The 22741-nt window shown below is 53.6% G+C and overlaps 1 protein-coding gene across 3 annotated transcripts in view; it reads left to right on the top strand.

The window, feature by feature from the left end:
• The first annotated feature begins 8909 nt into the window (after window positions 1–8909).
• TDRD7 (tudor domain containing 7) overlaps window positions 8910–22741 on the top strand; it is a 48512-nt gene continuing 34680 nt past the window's right edge. Inside the window, exons 1-4 of one of the 3 annotated variants that reach the window (XM_055698814.1) lie at window positions 8910–12228; window positions 12764–12989; window positions 18162–18303; window positions 19710–19923. In XM_055698814.1, coding sequence (XP_055554789.1) covers window positions 12777–12989; window positions 18162–18303; window positions 19710–19923 — 569 coding nt within the window. In that variant the 5' untranslated portion in view covers window positions 8910–12228; window positions 12764–12776. The remainder of the gene's footprint in view (window positions 12229–12763; window positions 12990–18161; window positions 18304–19709; window positions 19924–22741) is intronic. The other 2 variants (XM_055698815.1, XM_055698816.1) reach the window with 2 other exon arrangements.

The following is a 22741-nucleotide window of genomic DNA, read 5'->3' on the forward strand; positions in this document are numbered from 1 at the left end:
ATGTTCCCTAGCCTAATCCTCCACCGCTGAGGGCAAGTCTTCCTTGCCCCGCACTTCCCCACTGGTCTTCAGGAGCCTTGGCATTGCTGCTGGCTGCTCCTAACAGCAAAGATCAAGGCAAAGGTGGCAACCAGAGCCTCAGCCTCCTCCACGTCCTTTAAGACCAGGTCCCCGTTGCTAGTCCTCAGCAGACCCCCATGTTCCCTAGTCACCCTTTTGCTGATGGCGCACCTGGAGAAACCCTTTTGTTGTCCTTCACGTCCCTTGCCACAAGCAGCTCCCTGTGGGCTTTAGCTTTCCTCAGCCCACCCCTGCACGGTGGGATGGTGCCTCTGTACTCCTTCCACCTCACCCACCTCTGCTTCTGCCTCTTGTGCGCCTGCTTCTGATGGTAATGTCAGGAGCTCCCTCTTCATCCATGCGTGTCTCCAGCAATGCTGCTTTTAAATAGTCACTGAAAGGAGAGAGAAACTTGGCCAGACAGCGGCCTGTACCTGACCGAGGCTTCACTCATCTTTGTGAAAGGTGAACATGAGATCCTGAACTCTTCACCCTTTCAGAGACGTCTGTGCCGCAACCTGTGCTCCATGGACTGAGCACGGACTTGGTAGGGCTTTAGTGAAATGAAACACAGCAAAGCGTCGGAGTTCTCCATCTGCTGTACCTTCTGGCTTCTAGTTTTTCTGCTCTTCCTGTATTTTCTACTCTGGCCCATACAGTTAGCCAGGTGCTTGAAGGACTTGCTTTGGAAGGGTGCTCTCAGAACCGGCAGGGCTTTGGGAGCTGTTCTGAAGCCGATGGCACTCTGTCCTGGTTTTCAGGTGGTTGAACTCGCCAGTAATAAAGGCGGTCTTTCTTAAGCCCACGCATGCTGCTTTGAGCAGCATCTCTGTATTCCTCCCAGGTCGCTTCTCCCTGCTCCCGCCTCATGCCTGCTTCCTTGTCACGGCTGCGTTTTGTCAGGAGCTCCTGTTCATCCGTGCAGCGCTCCTAGCACCTTTGCTTTTCTTCCCTGATTGTTGGGATGGACCATTCTTGACACTGGAGGAGGCAGTCCTTGAAAATCCACTACCTCTCGCGGACCACGCTTCTCTCCACGACTCTATCCCACAGGAGTCTTCCAAGCAGGCTCCTGAGCAGGCCAGAGTCTCTTCCCCTGACACCTACTTGTTGATACCGCTCTTTGCCTTATTCCCCTCCTTTCAGGCTCCCAAACACCACCATCTCATGGCCGCTGCAGCCAGGGCTGTCCCCAGCCTTTAGCTCTCCAACTAGTTCTTCCCTCGTAAGAATCAGGTCCAGCAGAGCATCTCCCCTCATGGGCTCATCACTTGCCTCGGCATGCCGTCACCAGCACACCCCAGAAACAACCTGGGTTGCTCATGCTTGGCTCTCTTCTCCCCCCAGCAGCTACGGCACCGGCTCAAGTCCTCTCTGAGGACCCAGGGCCTGCACATGAGGCTTCTTGCAGTCGTCACAAGGCGGCATCATCTGCTTTACCTACCACTTCTTCCCAACTAAGGCGTTTGTGACAGCCAGACGCCATGGGGCCCGTACGCTGGCCTGCCCACTGCCCATAAACCCTGAGCTCTGGCTGTCTCACCATCCTTCCCAAGGCAGAGCTCCAAGCGCCTCCACTGCCCTTGCAGGGTGCTTCTTCTCAGTTGCTTCGGGCACGCAGAGCATAGCTGGCGCTCCTCAACCAATGTAAGTCCGTCTCCAATACCTCTTCAGTAGATTCTGCCTTTCCCACCTTTGAATGTCACGTTTCACTCCCTCCTTACAGCTGACACAGAGAAGGCACCACCTCTAGTGCTATCCAAGAGTCCACAAGGCTCTCGGCACACATCGTATTAGAGGGTAAGGAATGGGACGGTACCAGGCTACGCCCTGCAAGGCCCTAGTCACAAACAGGTGGCTATCTGCCACAGCCACCACGAGGAAGCATTAAACTGCAGCATCACAAATGTTCCCAGAGGTACCTGTGGTCATGTTACTGATGTAGCTGCAGCCAACGCAAGCTTGGAGCAAGCAACAAAGAGCCCCAGGTTTGAAAACCTGTGCTAAAAGGGCACATTCGGACAGCTCTCAAAATGCAGCAAGGGAAACTCTTGATTAAGAATGGCCACATTTCCAGACATCAGCACAAAACCCAGGACATCTCTCATCACACTCCTCACCGCCAGCCAGGAAGACCTGCTTCTCACTTCCCAGGTGCCATCCCGATCCAGCTGAGCCAAACAAGGAGCTCAGCCATAAAGCCTGTCTCGCTAGACCCGCTGCGACAGCCACACATTGTGCCAAACATCTGTTCGCCTTCTCCTCTCCCACAGTCTATACAGACTTCAGGGAGACCGGCATGGCTCTAACAAGTGACAGGATTCAAGCCCTGCACCCAAACACATCACCCACAAGTCACGCAGCTATTCCAGCCATCAAGAGAATGCCTTCTGACCAAAAATCAGGAACCCCGCGCTGCTCGGCAAAGAGCCTGGGGGGGCTGGCAAGTTGCTTCCAAGCTGGCAGCCACCAGGAGACACAGGCTAGCAAAGCAATGCCAGGGAACAAGGGAAAACTCTCCCACCGCACAAATATTCTCTGCTGAGCTCTGCTCCACCTCCTCCTCCACCTCTCTGCTGACTCCCTGTCCCTTGCTCACTTGCTAAGCTGAGGCCTCGCAACCCTTGCACAAAGGCACCTCACTTGCATGGGCTCTCCCTCACCTCGGCAAGTCTTCACAGCCCTGCGGCACTGCAACTCATGACAAAGAGCGCTAAGCCCAAAGCAGCCACTGTCAGGCATACAGGCAGCAGCAGCCACAACAGCGTCGCTGTAGCAAAAAGATGAGGCTAAACGCCACCCTGAAGAGATGACCAACACTCACCCACACGCATTGACCTTCTTTACCATCCCAGGACAACCTTTGGACCTACCATTTTAAGGACATCTTGTCTTGGACAAACACATGAGTCTCAGCTTGGTAATTAAGCTTTGATGGTTAAAAGTGGTCAATGTGCTCTTCTGTGTCTGCCTGCCCATCACCCCATGCTGAAATAATCAAGGAATCTCACAAACACTGCAGCACTAAGGGAAATGAAGCAACTAGCACTGCACTGTCAATGACAGCAGTTTTGGATAGCTGCCCTGCTGTAGGTGTGAGTTTTAGTCCTGTGCACTCCAATGAACCACAGCCACAGCAGGCCTGGGGGGCTGGGAGACAAAGCTGCTCTCACAGGTGTGTTGAGTGCCTTTCCCACAGCAGGAACTTCCTATCAGACCTAGTAGTGGCGTTGTACCTGATTAGCAAGGTACATAAGTTCATTGCTGTGAAACTTGTTTGGTCTGGGGTTTTGTCTCATGGTCCCAGAAATGCAAACCTGCAGGAGCCTGCACCTTGGGTGAACATGTTCATTCACCTGCTCAGACTGGAAGAGGGCCAGCCGCAGCCTTTGCAAACCAAACTGTACCTTAACCTTTGTATATTTATTGATTTTTGTTTGTGTTTATTGAGCATGTGCAAGCCTTTTAAAATTGTGGGCAAATATAGAGTCAACTGTGTAATTAGTGCTCAACATTACCCAACACGGTGAGGTCTCCCTGCAGGTTTCCACTGATCTTCAGCTGCCTGCGCAGGGCTAAGGAACATACTGAGCAAGTAACTGTCTATATTTTCCCCTTGTGTTAGGCTCAGACTGCAGCAAGACAACTTGCATAAGCTAGAGACTTGCATGAATAGATGTGTTCCCAGTAATCAGTAGAGCAAGATGGCTCACAAAGCTGCCCCTGCCCACTCCTCACTGTCCCAGCTGCCAGACCATTGGTTCAGACCAGGCTGAAGACAAGTCTTCTCATCTCTATGGCTCACTCACAAACAGTGCTGAGAAATATCCAGGAGCAGCTTCCTAAACTGCCTCTCAGCTGTTCAGGTTTGCATGCTGCCAGCATCCTCAGCGGTCTGCCCAGTCTTGTGGTCATCTTACTGCAAAGTATTGGGAACAGATGGTGAAAGTGTTAAGCTTCTGCTTCATGCCCAGGGCTTCACTACCATAACTGTATAAAGATGCCCAGAAGAAACAGAAAACACTTATTTCACATTTAAGAAACATGTCCTTTTCCCATCTGTCCTTAAGATTTTGTTTGGACTTCAAGACCAAGTGGCATTAAATATATCTAGAGAGAGGAAGTCCTGACTGGGCAGCTAAGGGTAGAGCTGAGCTGCACCCTGCAGGCAGCTAGTTCAGGCCAATTCCTATCCACAGACATTTTAAGGAGCACGTGAGAAAGAAATTTCTGGGGTGCAAGACACAGACCTCTCACTGTCTGGGGAAACAAGGCAATGCATGCTCCTTCACTCCTTCCTGAACATGGGCCTCTGTATTTCTTATGTCCCTGATCGCATGCCCTGAGTGTCTGACACCCATCAGTGTGTTCCCACCTTCTGGCCTTGCTTTGGGCACAATTTCTTCCAGATTAGTAGTTTCTGTCTTTGTTCCTTCAGGTGCTCTTGTTGTCGTCCTTCTGCAGCGCTGGGACTTGCTGGCCTTTCACAACTTTCAAAGCCTCTTTGGCTTTCTTGTGACTTGCCAGTGGCCTGACCTCCTTCTCTGCCCTTTCCTTTGGCTCCTTGTCCTGTTTCAGCTGGGATAAAGTTAATTTTCTTCTTAGTAGCTAGTACAGTGCTGTGTTTTGACTCTGGTGTGAGAACAATGCTGACAGCACACGGATGATTTTAGTTGGTGCTGGGTGATGTTTATACCAAGTCAAGGACTTTTCAGTTCCTTGGGCCCTGCCAGCGAGAGGGCTGGGGGGGCACGGGAAACGGGGAGGGGACACAGCCAGGGCAGGTGACCCAAGCTAGCCAAAGGGATATTCCATACCATGGGATGTCATGCTGAGTATATAAACTGGGGGAAGAAGAAGGAAGGGGGGGACACCTGGCATTGTGGCGTTTGTCTTCCCAAGTAACCGTTACACGTGACGGAGCCCGGCTTCCCTGGGGATGGCCGAACACCTGCCTGCCCGTGGGAGTGGTGAATGGATTCCTTGCTCTGCTTTGCTTGGGTGCCTGGCTTTTGCTTTACCCTTTTTTCCTCACCTTTCCATTTTGTTATCATTATTATTGTTAATATTTGTTGCGACGGAGGGAAGACACAGTCACTCAATATGAGTGAGCAGCAGACTTCGTTTATTGTACCTTACAGTCACCTTTTATGCCTTCTTATAATTAGCTCATACATATTACAAAAGTTAAGCTCATTATCGGTTAGTTGCCTAAATACCAAGCCCGCCCCTAGTTTCTCTTCTGTAGTTATCTGTTCCCACCTGCAATATTCTTTTCCCACCAAAATCTTCCTGTTATTGTGTAACAAGGACAGCCAAAGACAGTGTATTTTGCTTTACTTCAGATAAGCTGAGAGCGATGTGCATTTTTGTCCAGCCAGCTGGACTATGTCTATGTGACCCTTTTCAGCTAGCCAGTTATCCACAATTCCCCTGTTTTTATTTTGGGCGACATAGGCTTGGTTGACCATTTTCAATAACAGCGTTTTAACACAGGAAAATACACTGCCAACTTATAAAATCTCAGTTCAGAAGTATAATTCCTGAAATACTTGAAAAATAAAGCTAGCTTGAAGCTTTAATTTAGATGCTCTTTCTGTCCCAGTGATATAAAAAGTTTAAAAACTTCAAAGGTAATTTTAAAGTTCTGGACATGGACTAATGCAAGCTCAAAACCCAAAAAGAAACCAAACTGATGTTTGAATAGGAAAATTTGCAAATATTTTAGTGGAAAATCCCTAACCATTAACAATTTTCTGTCCAAATAACAACTGCCCTTATGCAACCAACCAGTCCATACATTTTCTGAAGAATACCTCATTGATATCAAAGAATTAACAAAGGGAAAAAATTAGTTCTAAGCTATATACATTCATAAGTGGATTTTTCAATAGTTACATACAGATTTACACACTAAGCCATAATGGCTTGTAGGTGATACACACAAGAAGAGTACGTTGCACATTGATGCTGCACAAGTGGTGGGCAAAGCTGATATACTTATGGAGAAGGTGCTTCATGTGACTCATAAAGAAGCAGCTGTATGTCCCCAGCAGTGGTCTGGCTGTCCATGTTGTATCTCACCATGTTCATCAGGACAGTGAGCTTCAGGAGAGTTGCTAATATCAGGTGGGCTCCAAAGAGGCTCTCAGTTCCCCGTGCAGGCACGGGACTGTGACCAGTTCGAGCACCCCTTCGCCCCCTCCCCCCACACACACATACAGGGGAGGCATGCTCTGAGGAGTTAAGGAGAGGCTCTACATCCTTGAAGCTCAGGGGACGATAATAGAGTGATTGACCATAACTGTTGCAAAAGAAGCCAAACTCATTTCCATACCAGAGGGAGCCAGAGGGATGCTGTTGATTCAGACAGACTGGCTAAGCATAAAGAACAGTTGTATAACTGTCTGTCCCTGACTTAAAGAAATGCAGTCTTTAAGCACAACAGTATACCCCTAAAACTAGTTAGGGGTATACTTATTGTCAAAATAACACAGCTTGTATATAAATTAGATCTGTTTAATACTATGACCCTGTGACTCCAATCAATATATATGCATATATTTATTATTATTGTTTTACACAGGTAACTAAAACACGTATTTAGCTTGTTTTACACTTTTCTGTAGAGCCCTGTCATTCTCTCAGCACAGGACTTTGCCTGTTGTGACTCCACCTATGACTAAGAGCTGGAGCAGCGCAAACACCACAAACCCTGAGGCAAGCCAGAGGAGCTGTGCTGCATGTCCTGCCAGAGGAACCTCACTCCATAGCAGCTGTGCCTTCCAGTTCCATGGCTCGCTCCGCCAGACCCAGAGGGTGAGGAGGGAAGAAATATGCTCTCCACCACGATGCCTGCTGGACAGGTCTCTTAGCTCTTTAGCTAAGGTCTCTTTAGCTGCACAGGTTCTCAGCTTGGCTCTACACCTTATCATAGTAATTTGTGAAGTATAGTAGTTTTGCATTTTATATGAATTATGTAAGTGCTTAACAAAACAAGTAATGGCTCAACTTCATGCTAAATTTACAAGGCCTCAGGCTGGGGGCTGTGAAGCTTGCTCTGTGTGAACTCTTGGCCTGCCTGCAACTTTCTTTTACTTGTTTTAGCTGTCACAGCTAGATTTATAAGGTTGATGATGGCTATTTTTTTTTCCTTATCTTTGTCCATTGTGACCATAATTTTGTAAAGAGAATAGCTGGAAGCACTTGCTTGGTGTTGAATGAGCTATCTGTAGCACTAGCACAATGATGTAAAGAGGGAAATAAAGGCGTGGCATGATGCTGAAGGCCTTGAGAAGTTACAGCAAGAAGCACAAAGGAGTAGAGGCATGAATGGGAAGAGATGGGATAAGACTTCACATTGCAGACTCCACAGCAATAAACTCAAGCAGACCAGCATAGGAAGTGTATATGTGGCTCATCCCAACAATAAGTACAAAACTGTCAAAAAATAATGAGCAAAGGACCTCTAAAGAGAGGGCTCCAGGCTTAGGCTGGCTGCAATGCACGTATTCCCTCCTGGCAATTAGGGACAGCCAGTGTTGTGACAATAAGCATATTACAGAGACCAGTAATGAGATTTACAACTGTATTGCGATTCCACAGTATGCTTCAAATGCAATAGTCTGAAATGTAATGTGTATTTATACTGTGATTGCTGTATCACCCTGCTAAATGGGAAAACCTTGTAGATGCAAATAGCCTCAAATGAGTAAACTTTGTATTAAACATTGGACCCTCCATATGTGGTCTGTCTGAAAAAGCCTGGTCAGAGCAGCACTCTGGCAGCATTCCGGCAGGAAGCAGCCTCTGGAGGCTGTCACGGTTGTGACAGAAGGTGGCTGTAACCAAGCCTTAGTAGCAGTCACTGCTGGGAGCCCTTTGCAGGCACACCCCAGGTGAGGGTCAGCATCTCCACCTCCGCCCTGGCGTGTGCCGTGCAGCCTCCTTCTGTGGGGCAAGCCTCTGGCTTGGCTCTGGCAGCCCTTCATCGATCCACCATCACGCAGCCTGGGCCTGGTGTCGCCTCCAGTCTGGCGCACAGCAGTGGATGATGTGCAAAGACAGGACAGTGCCGCAGGCCAGCTGCAGGGTGGCAGGGGCCCTGACGGTGAGGAGCTCCCTTGCTGGCTGCGGGGAGCTGACCTCACCGGGCCTGGCTGTGCATGGCTGGTGGCCATCTTCTGCACCTCTGTGCGAGGCACTGACCAGCCACGTGTTTGGAGCACCGGAGGACCCAAGGAAAGCCAGGCCCGTGGGTTCTCAAGGTTTCAAGGGGTGCTGGGCAGCTGCCTGGGCGCTGGCTGAGCAGGGCAGCCCTGCTGAGAGCCCGGGCCCCAAGCGGTGTGCCAAAGGCCTGGGTGACGACAGGCACCCACTGGGCTCGCCCTGGCAGAGGCTGCACCGCGCAGTGGTAGTGAATGGGTGTCTGTAACGGAGGGATTCGAGTATAGAATTCAGTGACGTTTTCAGATCAGAAATTGAGGCGGTTAAGTGAATTGACTAAAACACCTGCATTCTCTGTGGAAGAGATGCGCTTAAGCGTCATTCCTCGGTCCCTCCCTCAAGAGGGCCATTTCAGCTGCTGCCGTGTGGCAGCACGGAGGTTTCACGGGCCCCACGGAGCGAGGGCACGGCGCCGCGGGACGGGGCCGCCGAACCGCCCGACACGCCTGCTGCAGCCGCGGGGGGGCGCCGCGGGACGGCGGGCCACGTGGCCCACTGGGGGGGGGCGCATGCGCCGAGGGCCGGCCCGGGCGGGGCAGAGGCGCGGGTGGGGCCGCTCGGCGCATGTGCGCTGGCGCCGCGGGGCGGGGCGCGGTGCAGTTGGCGGCGGTTGGGCGCGAGCGGGCAGCGCTGGGTGGGGCGCGGCCGCTGGCGCGGCGGGAGGGGAGCGGCCACCTGTGCCGTGCCGGCCCCTCGCGGCGAGGCGGCGGCGTTCGTCCGGGCCCGGCCCGCGGCGGCGGCGGCGGCGGCAGCGACGGGGGAAGAGGCTTTGGCTGGTGTCCGAGAGACCGCGGGTCGAGGTGTTGGTAAGGACCGAGCGGAGCCCCGCCGGCTGTAAGTCTTCCCGGGCGGGGGGGGAGCGGCAGCGCGGAGGGCCGGCCCCGGCCTGTCGGCGGTGGCTGCTTCTCCTCAGTGGCGCCCTTGTGGCAGAGAAAGTGTCCCGGCTGCAGCTGGCCGGTGACCGCTGCGTGCCTTCAGAGGAGACCTGGGTTCCACAGGGTTGTGTTTGTAGTCTTTTAATATGGCTATTGGAGAGTTCATCCTTCTCGGCAGGAAAACTATGCCCGCTACCTCTTTTAGTTAGCCCCTGCAGCACAGGGACCATTTTTCTGTTGGAGGCTGGTCATCTGTTTTAAGCATACTGGAAAAAACTTTCCGTTCAGATGCCGGAGAAGGCGGGTGTGGGTGATGTGCCCAGATTTACTGGTAACAGCCTCCTCGGGCTGTGTTTCCAGTGAAATGGCCCCCCATCTGGAGGCAGCAAGCTGCTGGATGAATATCATCACTGTTGAATGACCTAGCCTTACAGCTAAGAGTTCTTAAAAAGCTTCAGAAGCCACGTGGCTGTCTGCTAATGTGTCAGTTTATTACTTACTGTCACCATTACTGCATTGCAAATCTCCAGGATTCTTGCTAACTGTAGGAATGGGAACATCTTTCAGGTGTAAGTTGAGGACTGCATTCGGTTTAACCTTTGTACTCTAGTATCTGGCATCTCGTTTAACTACGTGAATTGTCCCCGTGACTGCTCCTGATACTATAACTTAGGAGTATGTATTTTATGTGATGTTTGCTCTTTCTGGTCTCGTCTCTTTAGTATTGGTATACTGCAGCGCTATCTGGTGGTGGTATGGTGTTGTCGCCCCACGTCCCTGCGTTTCTTTTTTGGTTGAAGTTTCCTCTTTTGAATCAACTTTTGAAACTGCCTTCCTAGGTTGTTGTAAGTTTCCTTCATGGTCACTGTCATCCTAGCTGTAATGGGTTTTATAGTAATTTTTCCTGAGCAGTAAGTTAAATTCAGGTAGTTCAGGTAAGAATAATTTCAGCAGACATATTGACAAAATAAGAAACTGGGTATATTATTTGAGAGAAACAGTAGAGAATAAGGCCCCAAAAGTGCTTCTTATTGACTTTTCCACATATCTTGTATGTAAATAACTTTGAACACAATCGCAGAAAAGACTGTGGTTTTTTGGTGTACTTCTCAACGTTTGGGTGTTTGTTTTATGTGATTGAAACATTAAACCACTTATGCATTTGTCCAGCATTTGATGTCCCCATGGCACTGAGTAGGTCCAAAGGAGATACGAACTTCTTTGGTCTTTTCTTCTGGCAGGGGACCACCACCCCCTCTCACTCTTTGAAGCTCTGTTCACCAGCTGCTAAGCCTCTGAAAAGGTGAGAGAAGGATGCAGATGCCTAGCATGGCTGCCGCCCATTGCCATCTGGAGGTGTGCAAGCTCATGTTCAACATTTGCTCCTCTGTTTGGGCACTGTGATGCTGTGCCCCGCAGTTGAGCAGGGGGTGCTGTGAAGGTGGCTGTGGTAGAGGTTGTTCCAGGATCAGTTAGTGAAACACACTGGACCAGCAGGGGCAGAAATTGCTGGGGTAAGGAGCTGGAGTACCTTTGTGCCTGTGAGCTGGCTTGTGTACAGGCAGAGTGTTTGTCGAGTGCTGTGAGGGTATCCTACCTGTCAGAGTGGCTGAGCTGATTTCAGTGATAGCCTGCGCCGTGCTCCCCCCCGCCCCCCCAAGAAGCAAATGGAAATTTTCTGTAGAACTAGTTGTGCTGAAATGTCTGTGGTGATTGCTCCTGTGGACTAGTTATGCTGAAATGTCTGTGATTGTTTCTGCAGAAGTACCTGTGTGTAGCAGCTTGTTGAACCATGCTTGTGTAAACACATGTATACATAGTGTTGTCTGTATTGAGGTAGGTGTGTGGGTGTACCTGTGTGTAAATATACTTGTACAGACACAGAGATGTGGTCAGGTTCGTGAAGTGCTGCATGTGTCTAAAGTAAAGCTGCTCAGGGAAGGGTGAAGAACATGACTTAATGCTCTGCCTGCTTGCCCAGCACCTGAGCTGGGCTGTGAACTCGGGTGCAGGAAGGTAGAGACAGCGTTGGTGTCTGTGCATAGACTAAACATGTGGCACGGAGTCTGAAATGTGCTGAGGGTTGGGAGTGCTCTTCCCTTTGGACTGGTGTGTTGCCCAAGGTGACTTGCCCTGGAAAAGGGCAACAGTGAGAGGAGAGGGGCTGCATCTGGAGAGAGCAGCACAGACTAAGTTTACGTGGAGTCCTGCATAGTGGTGCTGTGGTGGGAAGCAGCTGCCTGTTGCTGCTGCCGCTTGGAGAGAGCACTGCCCAGGTACACGAGCAGCAGTTGCTTGCCTTCATGTGCGGGGAGGTGAGGGGCTCTGCTGTCATGTCTTGAGCTCGAGAGGTTGGAGGAGAGGGAGGTCACCTTGTGCCAAACCACTGACTCTGTGTGTTGCACGTTAGCTGCTGGGGGGTGAAGATCATGTGTTTGAGGCACACGAGCATGCTCAGTATTAGGACTGAGCTCTGCGTGCAGCACACTCATTTTGAGCAGGGTTGGGTCCTGGGTGGTGCGAGAGCTGTGTCTGGCTTCGGTCCACAGTTGTGGTGGGGAGGTTTCTCTGGTGAGATTGCCCCTGCGGCAGGTGGGCATCTGTGAGAAGAACGGCTGCCCAGGAGCGCAGAGCCTGCCTGGCAGTGCTTGTGCCTGGAGCTCGCCCGCATTTTGTGAGTGCAGCTGGCTGGCCCTGGAGAAGCCCTGAGTGTGTGGATGGCTGAGGGCTTCAGCTGTCTCTGGCACCTGCTTTGAAACAGCCTGCTGCACTGCCCAGCTGTGGCTGGTGGGAGCCCTTGCTGGCAGGTAAGTCTTCTCCTGACGTGTCCCACCAGCACAGCCTGTGGCTCCATGGAAGGTGCTGTTGGAGATGAAGCGGCAGACTGCTCATGCCTTTACCAGCGCGGCAGCGGCGGTTGCCTGGGGATGAGATGGGGCGGCGCTGGCAATGGCTTTGTCACACTCCTGCTGTGTGCAGCCCCTGGCTTGCAGGGAGCAGGTGTCACTTCTGTTGGGTTTTCTCTCTGAAGAGGCGTCTGTGGAGTTGAGGCATCGTGTGCCTGTGGGTAAGACATGGCATGGCCTGGGTGCATGTGGTTTCCATGGTGGAGCTGACACACCCCCTGTGGGCGCTGGTGTGGGGATGTGGGATCGCATGAGGGAGGAGTGGCTGTGAGCTACCTGGTGTCACTGTGGGTCACGAGTGGAGGGAGCACTGGATGCCAGGGTGGGGGGCGGCAGGTCCCTGCCCTGCTTGTGGTGGAAGTCCTGGCCCTGCAGGCAGGAACATGGGTGGGCAAATTGCCTGGCAGCCCTGCTCTTCTGACGCCGTGGCCAGGGACAGCCCGTGCCCAGAGACTGCTGTGCTCATTCACCTGTTTTTTTGGAGGTCATGCCCGGTCTGTTTCATACCACCCCATGCTTGGCTGGCAGGATCGGGCCCCTACAAGTCTACATAGAAGTATGCAAAGATGAGCCACTGATTCCTTGCTTGTTTGGGGAGGGGGTTTGAATAGTAAGAGCCAGTATTTTTAGCCTGTATATGTAAAATTGCTGCCGCCTTATTTTTTTTTTTTCTATCCTTTTTCATTCTGGGTGGAGGTGGTATGTATAGATGAAGATGCAGGAGCCTGAACTTATTGCAAAAACACTGCGAGCTGTTCTTCATCCCTTTAAAAACGGCGTACCTTTGTCAGAGCTTCAGGGTGAATACAAATCCCTGACCGGTGAGTGGATTCCCTTCAGGCACCTAGGCCATGGCACACTGGAAGGCTACTTGGAGAGCATCCCAGCAGTGGTCAGAATGGAAGAAAACAAAATGGGACAGGTAAGACTCGAACTTCAGAAATGGTTTTTGTGTTTGTAGAGTGTGTGTGGTTCATCACTTCACCTGTGCTTGTGCGTGGATTTCTGAGAAAAGTACTGTGGCATGTATGTCACGCCCTGCTGCTGGGAATACTGGAAGCTGTGGTTGTAGACCAGGTGCCCCTTGTTTTCCTGCCTCTGTATGCTGACTGCGAAGTTGTGTTTGCAAAAGGTGGAAGGTTGCATTTTCCCAGAACCAAGAGATCTGTCTGGAAAGCAGTTTGTGTGGCTGTAGAGCTCTGGTCCCTGCCTCAGCATGTGTAACTGTGGAGGGGATACGGATGAGCTGTCCTGGGATGGTAAAGAAGGTCAATGCGTGTGGGTGAGTGTTGGTCATCTCTTCAGGGTGGCGTTTAGCCTCATCTTTTTGCTACAGCGACGCTGTTGTGGCTGCTGCTGCCTGTATGCCTGACAGTGGCTGCTTTGGGCTTAGCGCTCTTTGTCATGAGTTGCAGTGCCGCAGGGCTGTGAAGACTTGCTGAGGTGAGGGAGAGCCCATGCAAGTGAGGTGCCTTTGTGCAAGGGTTGCGAGGCCTCAGCTTAGCAAGTGAGCAAGGGACAGGGAGTCAGCAGAGCGGTGAAGGAGGAGGTGGAGCAGAGCTCAGCAGAGAATATTTGTGCGGTGGGAGAGTTTTCCCTTGTTCCCTGGCATTGCTTTGCTAGCCTGTGTCTCCTGGTGGCTGCCAGCTTGGAAGCAACTTGCCAGCCCCCCCAGGCTCTTTGCCGAGCAGCGCGGGGTTCCTGATTTTTGGTCAGAAGGCATTCTCTTGATGGCTGGAATAGCTGCGTGACTTGTGGGTGATGTGTTTGGGTGCAGGGCTTGAATCCTGTCACTTGTTAGAGCCATGCCGGTCTCCCTGAAGTCTGTATAGACTGTGGGAGAGGAGAAGGCGAACAGATGTTTGGCACAATGTGTGGCTGTCGCAGCGGGTCTAGCGAGACAGGCTTTATGGCTGAGCTCCTTGTTTGGCTCAGCTGGATCGGGATGGCACCTGGGAAGTGAGAAGCAGGTCTTCCTGGCTGGCGGTGAGGAGTGTGATGAGAGATGTCCTGGGTTTTGTGCTGATGTCTGGAAATGTGGCCATTCTTAATCAAGAGTTTCCCTTGCTGCATTTTGAGAGCTGTCCGAATGTGCCCTTTTAGCACAGGTTTTCAAACCTGGGGCTCTTTGTTGCTTGCTCCAAGCTTGCGTTGGCTGCAGCTACATCAGTAACATGACCGCAGGTACCTCTGGGAACATTTGTGATGCTGCAGTTTAATGCTTCCTCGTGGTGGCTGTGGCAGATAGCCACCTGTTTGTGACTAGGGCCTTGCAGGGCGTAGCCTGGTACCGTCCCATTCCTTACCCTCTAATACGATGTGTGCCGAGAGCCTTGTGGACTCTTGGATAGCACTAGAGGTGGTGCCTTCTCTGTGTCAGCTGTAAGGAGGGAGTGAAACGTGACATTCAAAGGTGGGAAAGGCAGAATCTACTGAAGAGGTATTGGAGACGGACTTACATTGGTTGAGGAGCGCCAGCTATGCTCTGCGTGCCCGAAGCAACTGAGAAGAAGCACCCTGCAAGGGCAGTGGAGGCGCTTGGAGCTCTGCCTTGGGAAGGATGGTGAGACAGCCAGAGCTCAGGGTTTATGGGCAGTGGGCAGGCCAGCGTACGGGCCCCATGGCGTCTGGCTGTCACAAACGCCTTAGTTGGGAAGAAGTGGTAGGTAAAGCAGATGATGCCGCCTTGTGACGACTGCAAGAAGCCTCATGTGCAGGCCCTGGGTCCTCAGAGAGGACTTGAGCCGGTGCCGTAGCTGCTGGGGTGAGAAGAGAGCCAAGCATGAGCAACCCAGGTTGTTTCTGGGGTGTGCTGGTGACGGCATGCCGAGGCAAGTGATGAGCCCATGAGGGGAGATGCTCTGCTGGACCTGATTCTTACGAGGGAAGAACTAGTTGGAGAGCTAAAGGCTGGGGACAGCCCTGGCTGCAGCGGCCATGAGATGGTGGTGTTTGGGAGCCTGAAAGGAGGGGAATAAGGCAAAGAGCGGTATCAACAAGTAGGTGTCAGGGGAAGAGACTCTGGCCTGCTCAGGAGCCTGCTTGGAAGACTCCTGTGGGATAGAGTCGTGGAGAGAAGCGTGGTCTGCGAGAGGTAGTGGATTTTCAAGGACTGCCTCCTCCAGTGTCAAGAATGGTCCATCCCAACAATCAGGGAAGAAAAGCAAAGGTGCTAGGAGCGCTGCACGGATGAACAGGAGCTCCTGACAAAACGCAGCCGTGACAAGGAAGCAGGCATGAGGCGGGAGCAGGGAGAAGTGACCTGGGAGGAATACAGAGATGCTGCTCAAAGCAGCATGCGTGGGCTTAAGAAAGACCGCCTTTATTACTGGCGAGTTCAACCACCTGAAAACCAAGACAGAGTGCCATCGGCTTCAGAACAGCTCCCAAAGCCCTGCCGGTTCTGAGAGCACCCTTCCAAAGCAAGTCCTTCAAGCACCTGGCTAACTGTATGGGCCAGAGTAGAAAATACAGGAAGAGCAGAAAAACTAGAAGCCAGAAGGTACAGCAGATGGAGAACTCCGACGCTTTGCTGTGTTTCATTTCACTAAAGCCTTACCAAGTCCGTGCTCAGTCCATGGAGCACAGGTTGCGGCACAGACGTCTCTGAAAGGGTGAAGAGTTCAGGATCTCATGTTCACCTTTCACAAAGATGAGTGAAGCCTCGGTCAGGTACAGGCCACTGTCTGGCCAAGTTTCTCTCTCCTTTCAGTGACTATTTAAAAGCAGCATTGCTGGAGACACGCATGGATGAAGAGGGAGCTCCTGACATTACCATCAGAAGCAGGCGCACAAGAGGCAGAAGCAGAGGTGGGTGAGGTGGAAGGAGTACAGAGGCACCATCCCACCGTGCAGGGGTGGGCTGAGGAAAGCTAAAGCCCACAGGGAGCTGCTTGTGGCAAGGGACGTGAAGGACAACAAAAGGGTTTCTCCAGGTGCGCCATCAGCAAAAGGGTGACTAGGGAACATGGGGGTCTGCTGAGGACTAGCAACGGGGACCTGGTCTTAAAGGACGTGGAGGAGGCTGAGGCTCTGGTTGCCACCTTTGCCTTGATCTTTGCTGTTAGGAGCAGCCAGCAGCAATGCCAAGGCTCCTGAAGACCAGTGGGGAAGTGCGGGGCAAGGAAGACTTGCCCTCAGCGGTGGAGGATTAGGCTAGGGAACATTTAAACCAGCAAGCCCACGGGTCTGCTGCAATGCACCCGGGGGTGCTGAGGGAGCTGCCTGATGTTGTTGCAAGACCACTTTCCATTACCTTTGCAAGGTCATGGTGGTTTGTGCGAGGTTCCCGAGGAGTGGAAGAAAGCAGGCCTTACCTTCGGGAAGGGTGGGAAGGAGGCTCTGAAGAGCCGCAGGCTGGTCAGCCTGAGCTCTGTCTCTGGGGAATGTGATTGAGCAACTAATCCTGAAAAGCTGTTCCGGCCATGTGAAGGACAAGGTGGCAGGCAGTCAGTATGGATTTGTGAAGCGGAAGTCCTGTGAGGCCAAAGCAACACCCTTCCAAAATGAAGTAAGCGGTTGGGTGGGTGAGGGGGGAGCATTGGATGTGGTTTATCTGCACTTGAGTAAGGCTTTGACAGTCTCCCATAAGCAGTGGTACAAACCCCATCAGGAGACTAGTCACTAGCGACGTGCCCCAGGGCTCGATGCTGGGGCAGTGCTGTCTAACGTGTTCATGAATGACTGGGGCGATGGGGCAGAGATCATCCTCAGCGAGTCTGTAGGTGATAGGAAGGAGTGGCAGTGCAGGTGGATGCGCTGCTATTTGGTGGGACCTCAAGAAGCTGGAGAAATGGAACAAGAGGAACCCTGTGAAGCCCGGTGCAGGGAAAGGGTAAGTCCGGCACCTGGGGAAGAACGAGCCCAGGTACCTGTACAGTCTGGGGGCTGACCCTCTGGAAAGCAGCTTGGTAGAGTAATGTAGTGGTGTCGCTGCTGGTACGCGTTTTGCATAGGCGTTGACTGCACAGCGTGTATGCTGTGTGACTTCTAAGCGGGAGCTCCTGATCTAGGAGAGCTGTCGCTCAGAAGGAGAGGCAGCGCGGTGCAGGTGCTGGGTGTGTGGTGGCCGAAGAAGAGAAGGGGAAGGATGAGCTGGAGCGCGCTGCTGGAGGCTGAGTGTCGCTTTCTCCTGGTGTTGTCTTCCCTTACCCCCGTTTCGCTGGGCTGTTTGAGTCAGCCTGAGAGACTGAGAAGTCTGAAGCAAGCCGTGGCTGATTAGCAGTTGCTTGCTTTTTTTGTCTTGGCCCTCGGTTTTTCTGCTTTGGTTGCCCTGCCTCGCTTGTGAGAAAAAATCCTTTCTGGAGCTGCTGTTTGCTAAACTTCAGAGGCGCTGGCCAAGTCCCTCAGTGTCTCCCGCTGTGCTCGTGTGCTAAAACTGTCAGCCCCTACATGTACTGGGGACCACGGTTATGGTGGTAGCAGTGGTTGTGTGTGAGGTCTCCTTTTTGAGCAGGTGCCACCACCACAGAGCATGGCTGAGAGCCACAGAGAGGTCCCCTGAGACCACCGACTCCTGTTTTTCACTCATGGCTTTTTGGGTGGCTGCCTTCGTCCTCGTGGAGCCCTGGGTGCTTGTTCAGCTGCTTTTGCAGGCTGTCAGCAGCAGAATGTCCCAGGAGTTTGGGCTTGCATCTCCTCCGGGCGGCCAAGTGTATGTGGCCTGGGGGCTTGCCTAAGCAGGGTTCCTGCATCCGTTCGAGGACTGTTGAGCCGTGGCTCGGGGAGGTGAGGGCACGAGGCTGTTAAGGAGGCCGGGTAGGTGGCTGTGGGCTTGCCCCAGCCAGGCTATTGTTGTGGGCCAGCCCAGTGCCTGCAGGGCAATCTGTGCAGCCAGGATTGGGCTCAACCTAACGTGGGAAGGTGATGGAGGGGCTCTGGCAATCTGCTTTGGTGATTTCTGAGGTGCGCTGCGAAAGGAGAGGGAGGTCCCCGAGATCTGCGTGTGCTGCTGAAGCCTTTGCTGAAGTGCCTGCAGGCCTGTGTGACCCAGCAGTTACAGGCATGGAAGTGGCTGCAAATCCTTCTGCGTGTTGTGGATGAGCTTGGACCTCACTGACTGTTTTCTCTCCTGTCCCCTTCCTGCTCCGCCAAGGTCATTTGCCACGCTGTTGCTTGCAGCGAGACTGTGCCAATTGCTCAACTGGTGGCTCGGCAGAGGAGTTCCAAGAAGAAAATGGGACGGCAAGTGAACTGCCAGATGAGGCTGAAGAACACGTCTCCAGTCACGTTAGCAGGTAAGACCCAGGCAGCTGTGGCAGGCCTACCTTTGTGAAAGAACTGTGCAGCGGCTGGGGCAAAAGTCTTGGCCGTGAGGGTGTGTCACTAATGGCCACGAGCTGTGTGCTTATAGCGAAGAGCCCTGGGAGCAGGGGGTGTTGCTGACAAGGGTGCTTGCGCTTGCAAGCCGTGGTCAGTGAGGAAGCCCTTCTGGAGCACGTGCGTGAGATGTGAATGGTCTTGGCTGAAAAGTTCTTGGGGGACGCCTGGCGTCACTGCCACCTGCCCATGCTTCTCTGAGAAATGTCATGGAGGTGCGAGCGAGAAGCGTGGCAAGGAGCCTGCTAGCTCTTTGGGGCTGAGCTCAGCCCGTTATGGAGGACAGGGATGAGCCATGCCCTCACAGCGAGAAGCAGCCCCTGCAGCCCCATCTGGGGCGGTTTCAGCAGCGCCTGTTGCTGCTGCAAGTGCCCTGGAGCCACGCCATTGCTGATGCCCAGGGGCTCTTCTTTGTACTCTGCCTTTTTGCTTAAGTGTAAGCTGTGGCAGCCGCTTTCCCAGAGCCGGTGGGTCAGGTTTCCCTCACTGCTGCGCTGTTGTTGTGTTGGTGTCGGTGGGGTGTCCGAGGATCAGGGCCAGGCAAGGCCATCCACTTGTGAGTCGGCAGCTTGGAGCAACGGCAGGTCTTGCAGTTTGCTTGTAACGAAGGGTTTGCTGCTTCTTGCTTTCCTGCAACTACACCAGCAGCCCGCCCTCTGTCGAGAAGCTGAACTGGTGACTCGCGTCCCAGTTAAATGACCACGACTGTAAGCGCCCGTTGGTTTGCTGTCTTGCACGGTGATAGCCCTCGGAAGTGTTTGAGCCTGCCAGAATTGGTGTGGTAGAGCCAGCAGAGAAACAGCAAAGTGACCAAGAGCTTGCTTATGCCCACGTGGCCTGAAGGCCGGTGCGGCGTGTTCCTGTGCAGGTGTTACTTGGCAACCTCTGCTGCATGGCGGGAGTCCTGGAGGAGAAGGCTTGGAAGACAGCTTTTGGCAGCAGTGCAGGAGGTGGCTGAGGAGGTTGAGTTAGGCTGCGTGTGCTACGCCGCTGGGAGCTGCTGCGGGGTGGTGAAGGGCAGCCTGGCCGTGGGTTCCACCTGAGACATGAGCTGTTGTGGCACCTGACACTCGCGTGGCTCTTTGGAGAGCGTAAGGAAAGAGGCGTCTCCTGTCTGCCTGCTGCAGCGTGGCAGCGGGGATTGTGGCTTGTGAGTCCTTGGGTGTGAGCCATGGTGCTGTAGCCGAGAGACCCAGGACTGTGGCTGAAAGCGTCCTTCTGAAGTGTCTTTTGGTAAAAGTGTGGGCTCCCTGGAGGGCGCTTCAAGCCTGTTTGTGTTGGGAGAGGGGAGTGCTACTCACAGCTATGTCTGCAAACTCTTTAGGAAAGCCCAAAGGAACTTTGCGACAGCCCAGGTGTTTGAGCATGCCAGAAGAAGGCGGCAAGAGGGCTGTTCCTCGCCCACCACGAGGTAGAGGAGTGGCATGTGGCATGGTGAAACCCAGCGCGGAGAGTGTGCGGTCTGCCTTGCCACCGGCTGCTGGGAGCGGAGCACCTAAAGAAATTCCCATGCAGAGGCATGTCACTGTAGTGAACAGGTGAGTGTGTGGACATGTGTTTACACGTGTGCGAGCGAGGTGAAACAAGTGTGGTGGACCCTTGGATGCTAGCATGGCAGCAGTGCGCTTTGGGACGTGGGAATCCCGGCTCCCGCCCTTGCAGAAGATGAAGTCTGAGCGTGGGTTGGTACCCAGGAGGGAGACAGGTGGTCCTTTGCCTTTTGGGACGCTGCCACGGCCACACTCTGCTCTTGACCTGCTCCCATGTCCTCTGGGGAGAAACGTGGCCAAAGGTGTCACACCAAGGCGGAGGTGTGGATGTCACTGTTTCCCTGGCTGGGGAGGGAGCCGTTGTGGCCATTGTGCTGGAAAGCAGGAGGAGGCAAGAGGTGACGCTGCGTGTTCAGGCTCGTGGTTGTCTGCCGGTGGCTGCTCTTGCCTGGCTTCTGCGTTGCACTGTTAGCCCTTGCGGCCCTTGTCCGTGTGCTGGGAGCCAGCAGCTGCCTGACCGTGTTTGGGTGAATGGAGATGAGGGCCGGAGCTGCAGTTTTGCTGGGTTAGCGGTACATGCTGGTTTTCAGCCCGCTTTGAGCCTGTCTAATCCAGGCGGCTTACCCGAGTGCTGCCCCATCATTTGTCCTTCTGTGTTGTTTTCGGCTGCCCTGGGCCATCAGCTGATGGTGGTGGGAAAGTGTTTGCTGTTCCCTCATTGTGGCTGCGCTAAGTCCGCTGGAGCTGCTGTGATTGTGGTGGTAATCCTGTGCAGGTCACCGGGCTGGGTTGGAAGTCAGCCTTGCGCTGAATGGAAATGGCAGTGGTGTGCCGCTTGTGCAGCGGCGTGGCTGTGAAGCGGCACCGAGCAGAGTGACACTTTTAATCCTGCCGTGGTGCCCGCTCTTTCTGGAAGACCCGCAGAGAGCAGGCGTGTCCTGGCCCAGGCGCCGGCGTGAGTCCTGCTTGCGTCAGGGGTACAGGTGCCAGGATGGGGGAGATGAGGATGCGCTCAGAGCGCTCGTGAGGGCAGCAGCCACTTCAGCTTTGCGGGAGTGCCTGGGAGCATAGCGTGACACTGCCGGCTGCTGGCCCTGCCTCATAAGCTTCGTGCCGCTCAGCAAAGCGCCCTTTGCTACGGCAGTGCTCTGGTGGTCACGCCTTTTGGGACGTTGCCCAGCGTGCTGGTGCTGGTGGAGTGGGCAGGTGCCCCTGGGATGGAGGAGGCGGCGGAGGGAGCCTTGGGGCTGCTGGGTGGATGTGCTGGGGCTTTGCACTGGGGCAGGGCTCCTCACGAGGACAGGAGGTGCTCCTTGTGTCCCTGGGCAGCTGGGCTGTGGCTGAGCAGCAGCTGTTTGGATGTGCCCTGGCAGAAATTTGGAGGAGTCGAGAGGCAGGTGGTGATGGTGGCAGGAGCCGGTGGCTGTGAAGCTGAGGTGGGTGAGAGGAGAGCAGTGGCAGGAGCAGCGAGAACGCCGGAGCTGCTGGCAGCAGCCGTGTGAGGAGCGGAGGGTTTGGAGGTAGAGGCCAGGGAAGGGAGACGTGCTGCGTGTGTGAGGTGAGGAGGGCGAGGCCGGGGTCCAGCAGGAGTGGGGAGACTCGAGGTGGGGCTCTGTCCGCACCACGCTCCTAACGCCGTGAGCGTGGGCTGAGCTCAGCCCTGCTCTTGTGCTCCTGAGCAAGCTGGGTGGAGCTGCGGTGGAAAGGCGTCGCCAGCTCTGCTGCCTGTGTTGTGGAGGAGGCTGCTGCAGCAGAGGAGCCCAAGCCATCTTGCTGTGACAGAGGCGTGGGAGCAGGTGTGCGCAGGCCTTCCCTTTTCTGTGTGTGCAGATGAGTCGGGTCTTTTGAAGTGGCACTTCCCCAAAAGGCAGACATCCTTTGTCCCTCGACAGGCAGAGCAAGGAGAGCACTCCTAGTTCTTTCTGGGTTAGCTGCTGGAAGCCCAGAAGGGGTTTTGTAGTACTTGGAGCTTCTGAATGCTCAAAAGGCAGAGATCCTTTGTCCTGGAGAGGAGATGTCTAGTGTTGCAAAGGGTCCAAATGAAAGAGGACCATATTCTGTTTTAATGCAAGGGTGTGTAGTGGCCCATGTAACTGGATTAATTTGTTTCAACTCAGCCAGTTTGAAGCAGGATCGGCAAGGTCCATGTCTCATAGACTTGGTTTTGGGGGTGTTTTGTGCCCCTGTAGCTTCTGTAGTTGCTTGTGCTTTGGGAATTGCAGGAGGGGAAGCTGCTTTGAGCCAGGAGGTCCTGACCTCAAAAGTGTGTGCGGATGAGTGGAGCTGTGAGGAGCATTCCCAGAAATCCTGGACTCACGCCAGCCTCCACAGGTAGCCAGCACAGACTTAAAGGCACTGTTCCCACAGTGGTGCAAGCACTTGCCTGTGAGAGTGGCTGTGTATTCACAGCATAGTCTGACTGAGAGAAATCCTGAAGGTGCCAGGGCTTGTCCCTGCCCCATTTACCAGTCTGGGGTAAGGGTTGTCCATGTGCAGTTTCTCTGGGTTTGCTTTCTGACACCTGCTCTGCTCTCCTGCCTGTCCGCTTTTGTGCTCTCAGAGTTGCACCAACAGAATCATTAGAATGGTTTGGATTGGAAGGGACCTTAAAGGTGATCTAGTTCCAATGACCATGCTATGGGCAGGGACACCTTCCACTAGACCAGGTTGCTCAGAGCTCTATCCACCCTAGCACTGAACACCTCCAGACAGGGGGCATCCATAACTTCTCTGGGCAACCTGGGCACTTAAGGGTCTTGGATTTCTTCTTCTGTGCTGAGCATCTATCCCGCTTTGGCAGATCTGTGCTGCTTGCCTTGGCAGGATGTCCTCCTAGTGACAGGCTTTGTCCTGCTCCACCCAGCGC

This window comes from Falco cherrug, chromosome Z (assembly GCF_023634085.1).
Source record: "Falco cherrug isolate bFalChe1 chromosome Z, bFalChe1.pri, whole genome shotgun sequence".
Classification (NCBI taxonomy): Eukaryota; Metazoa; Chordata; class Aves; order Falconiformes; family Falconidae; genus Falco; species Falco cherrug.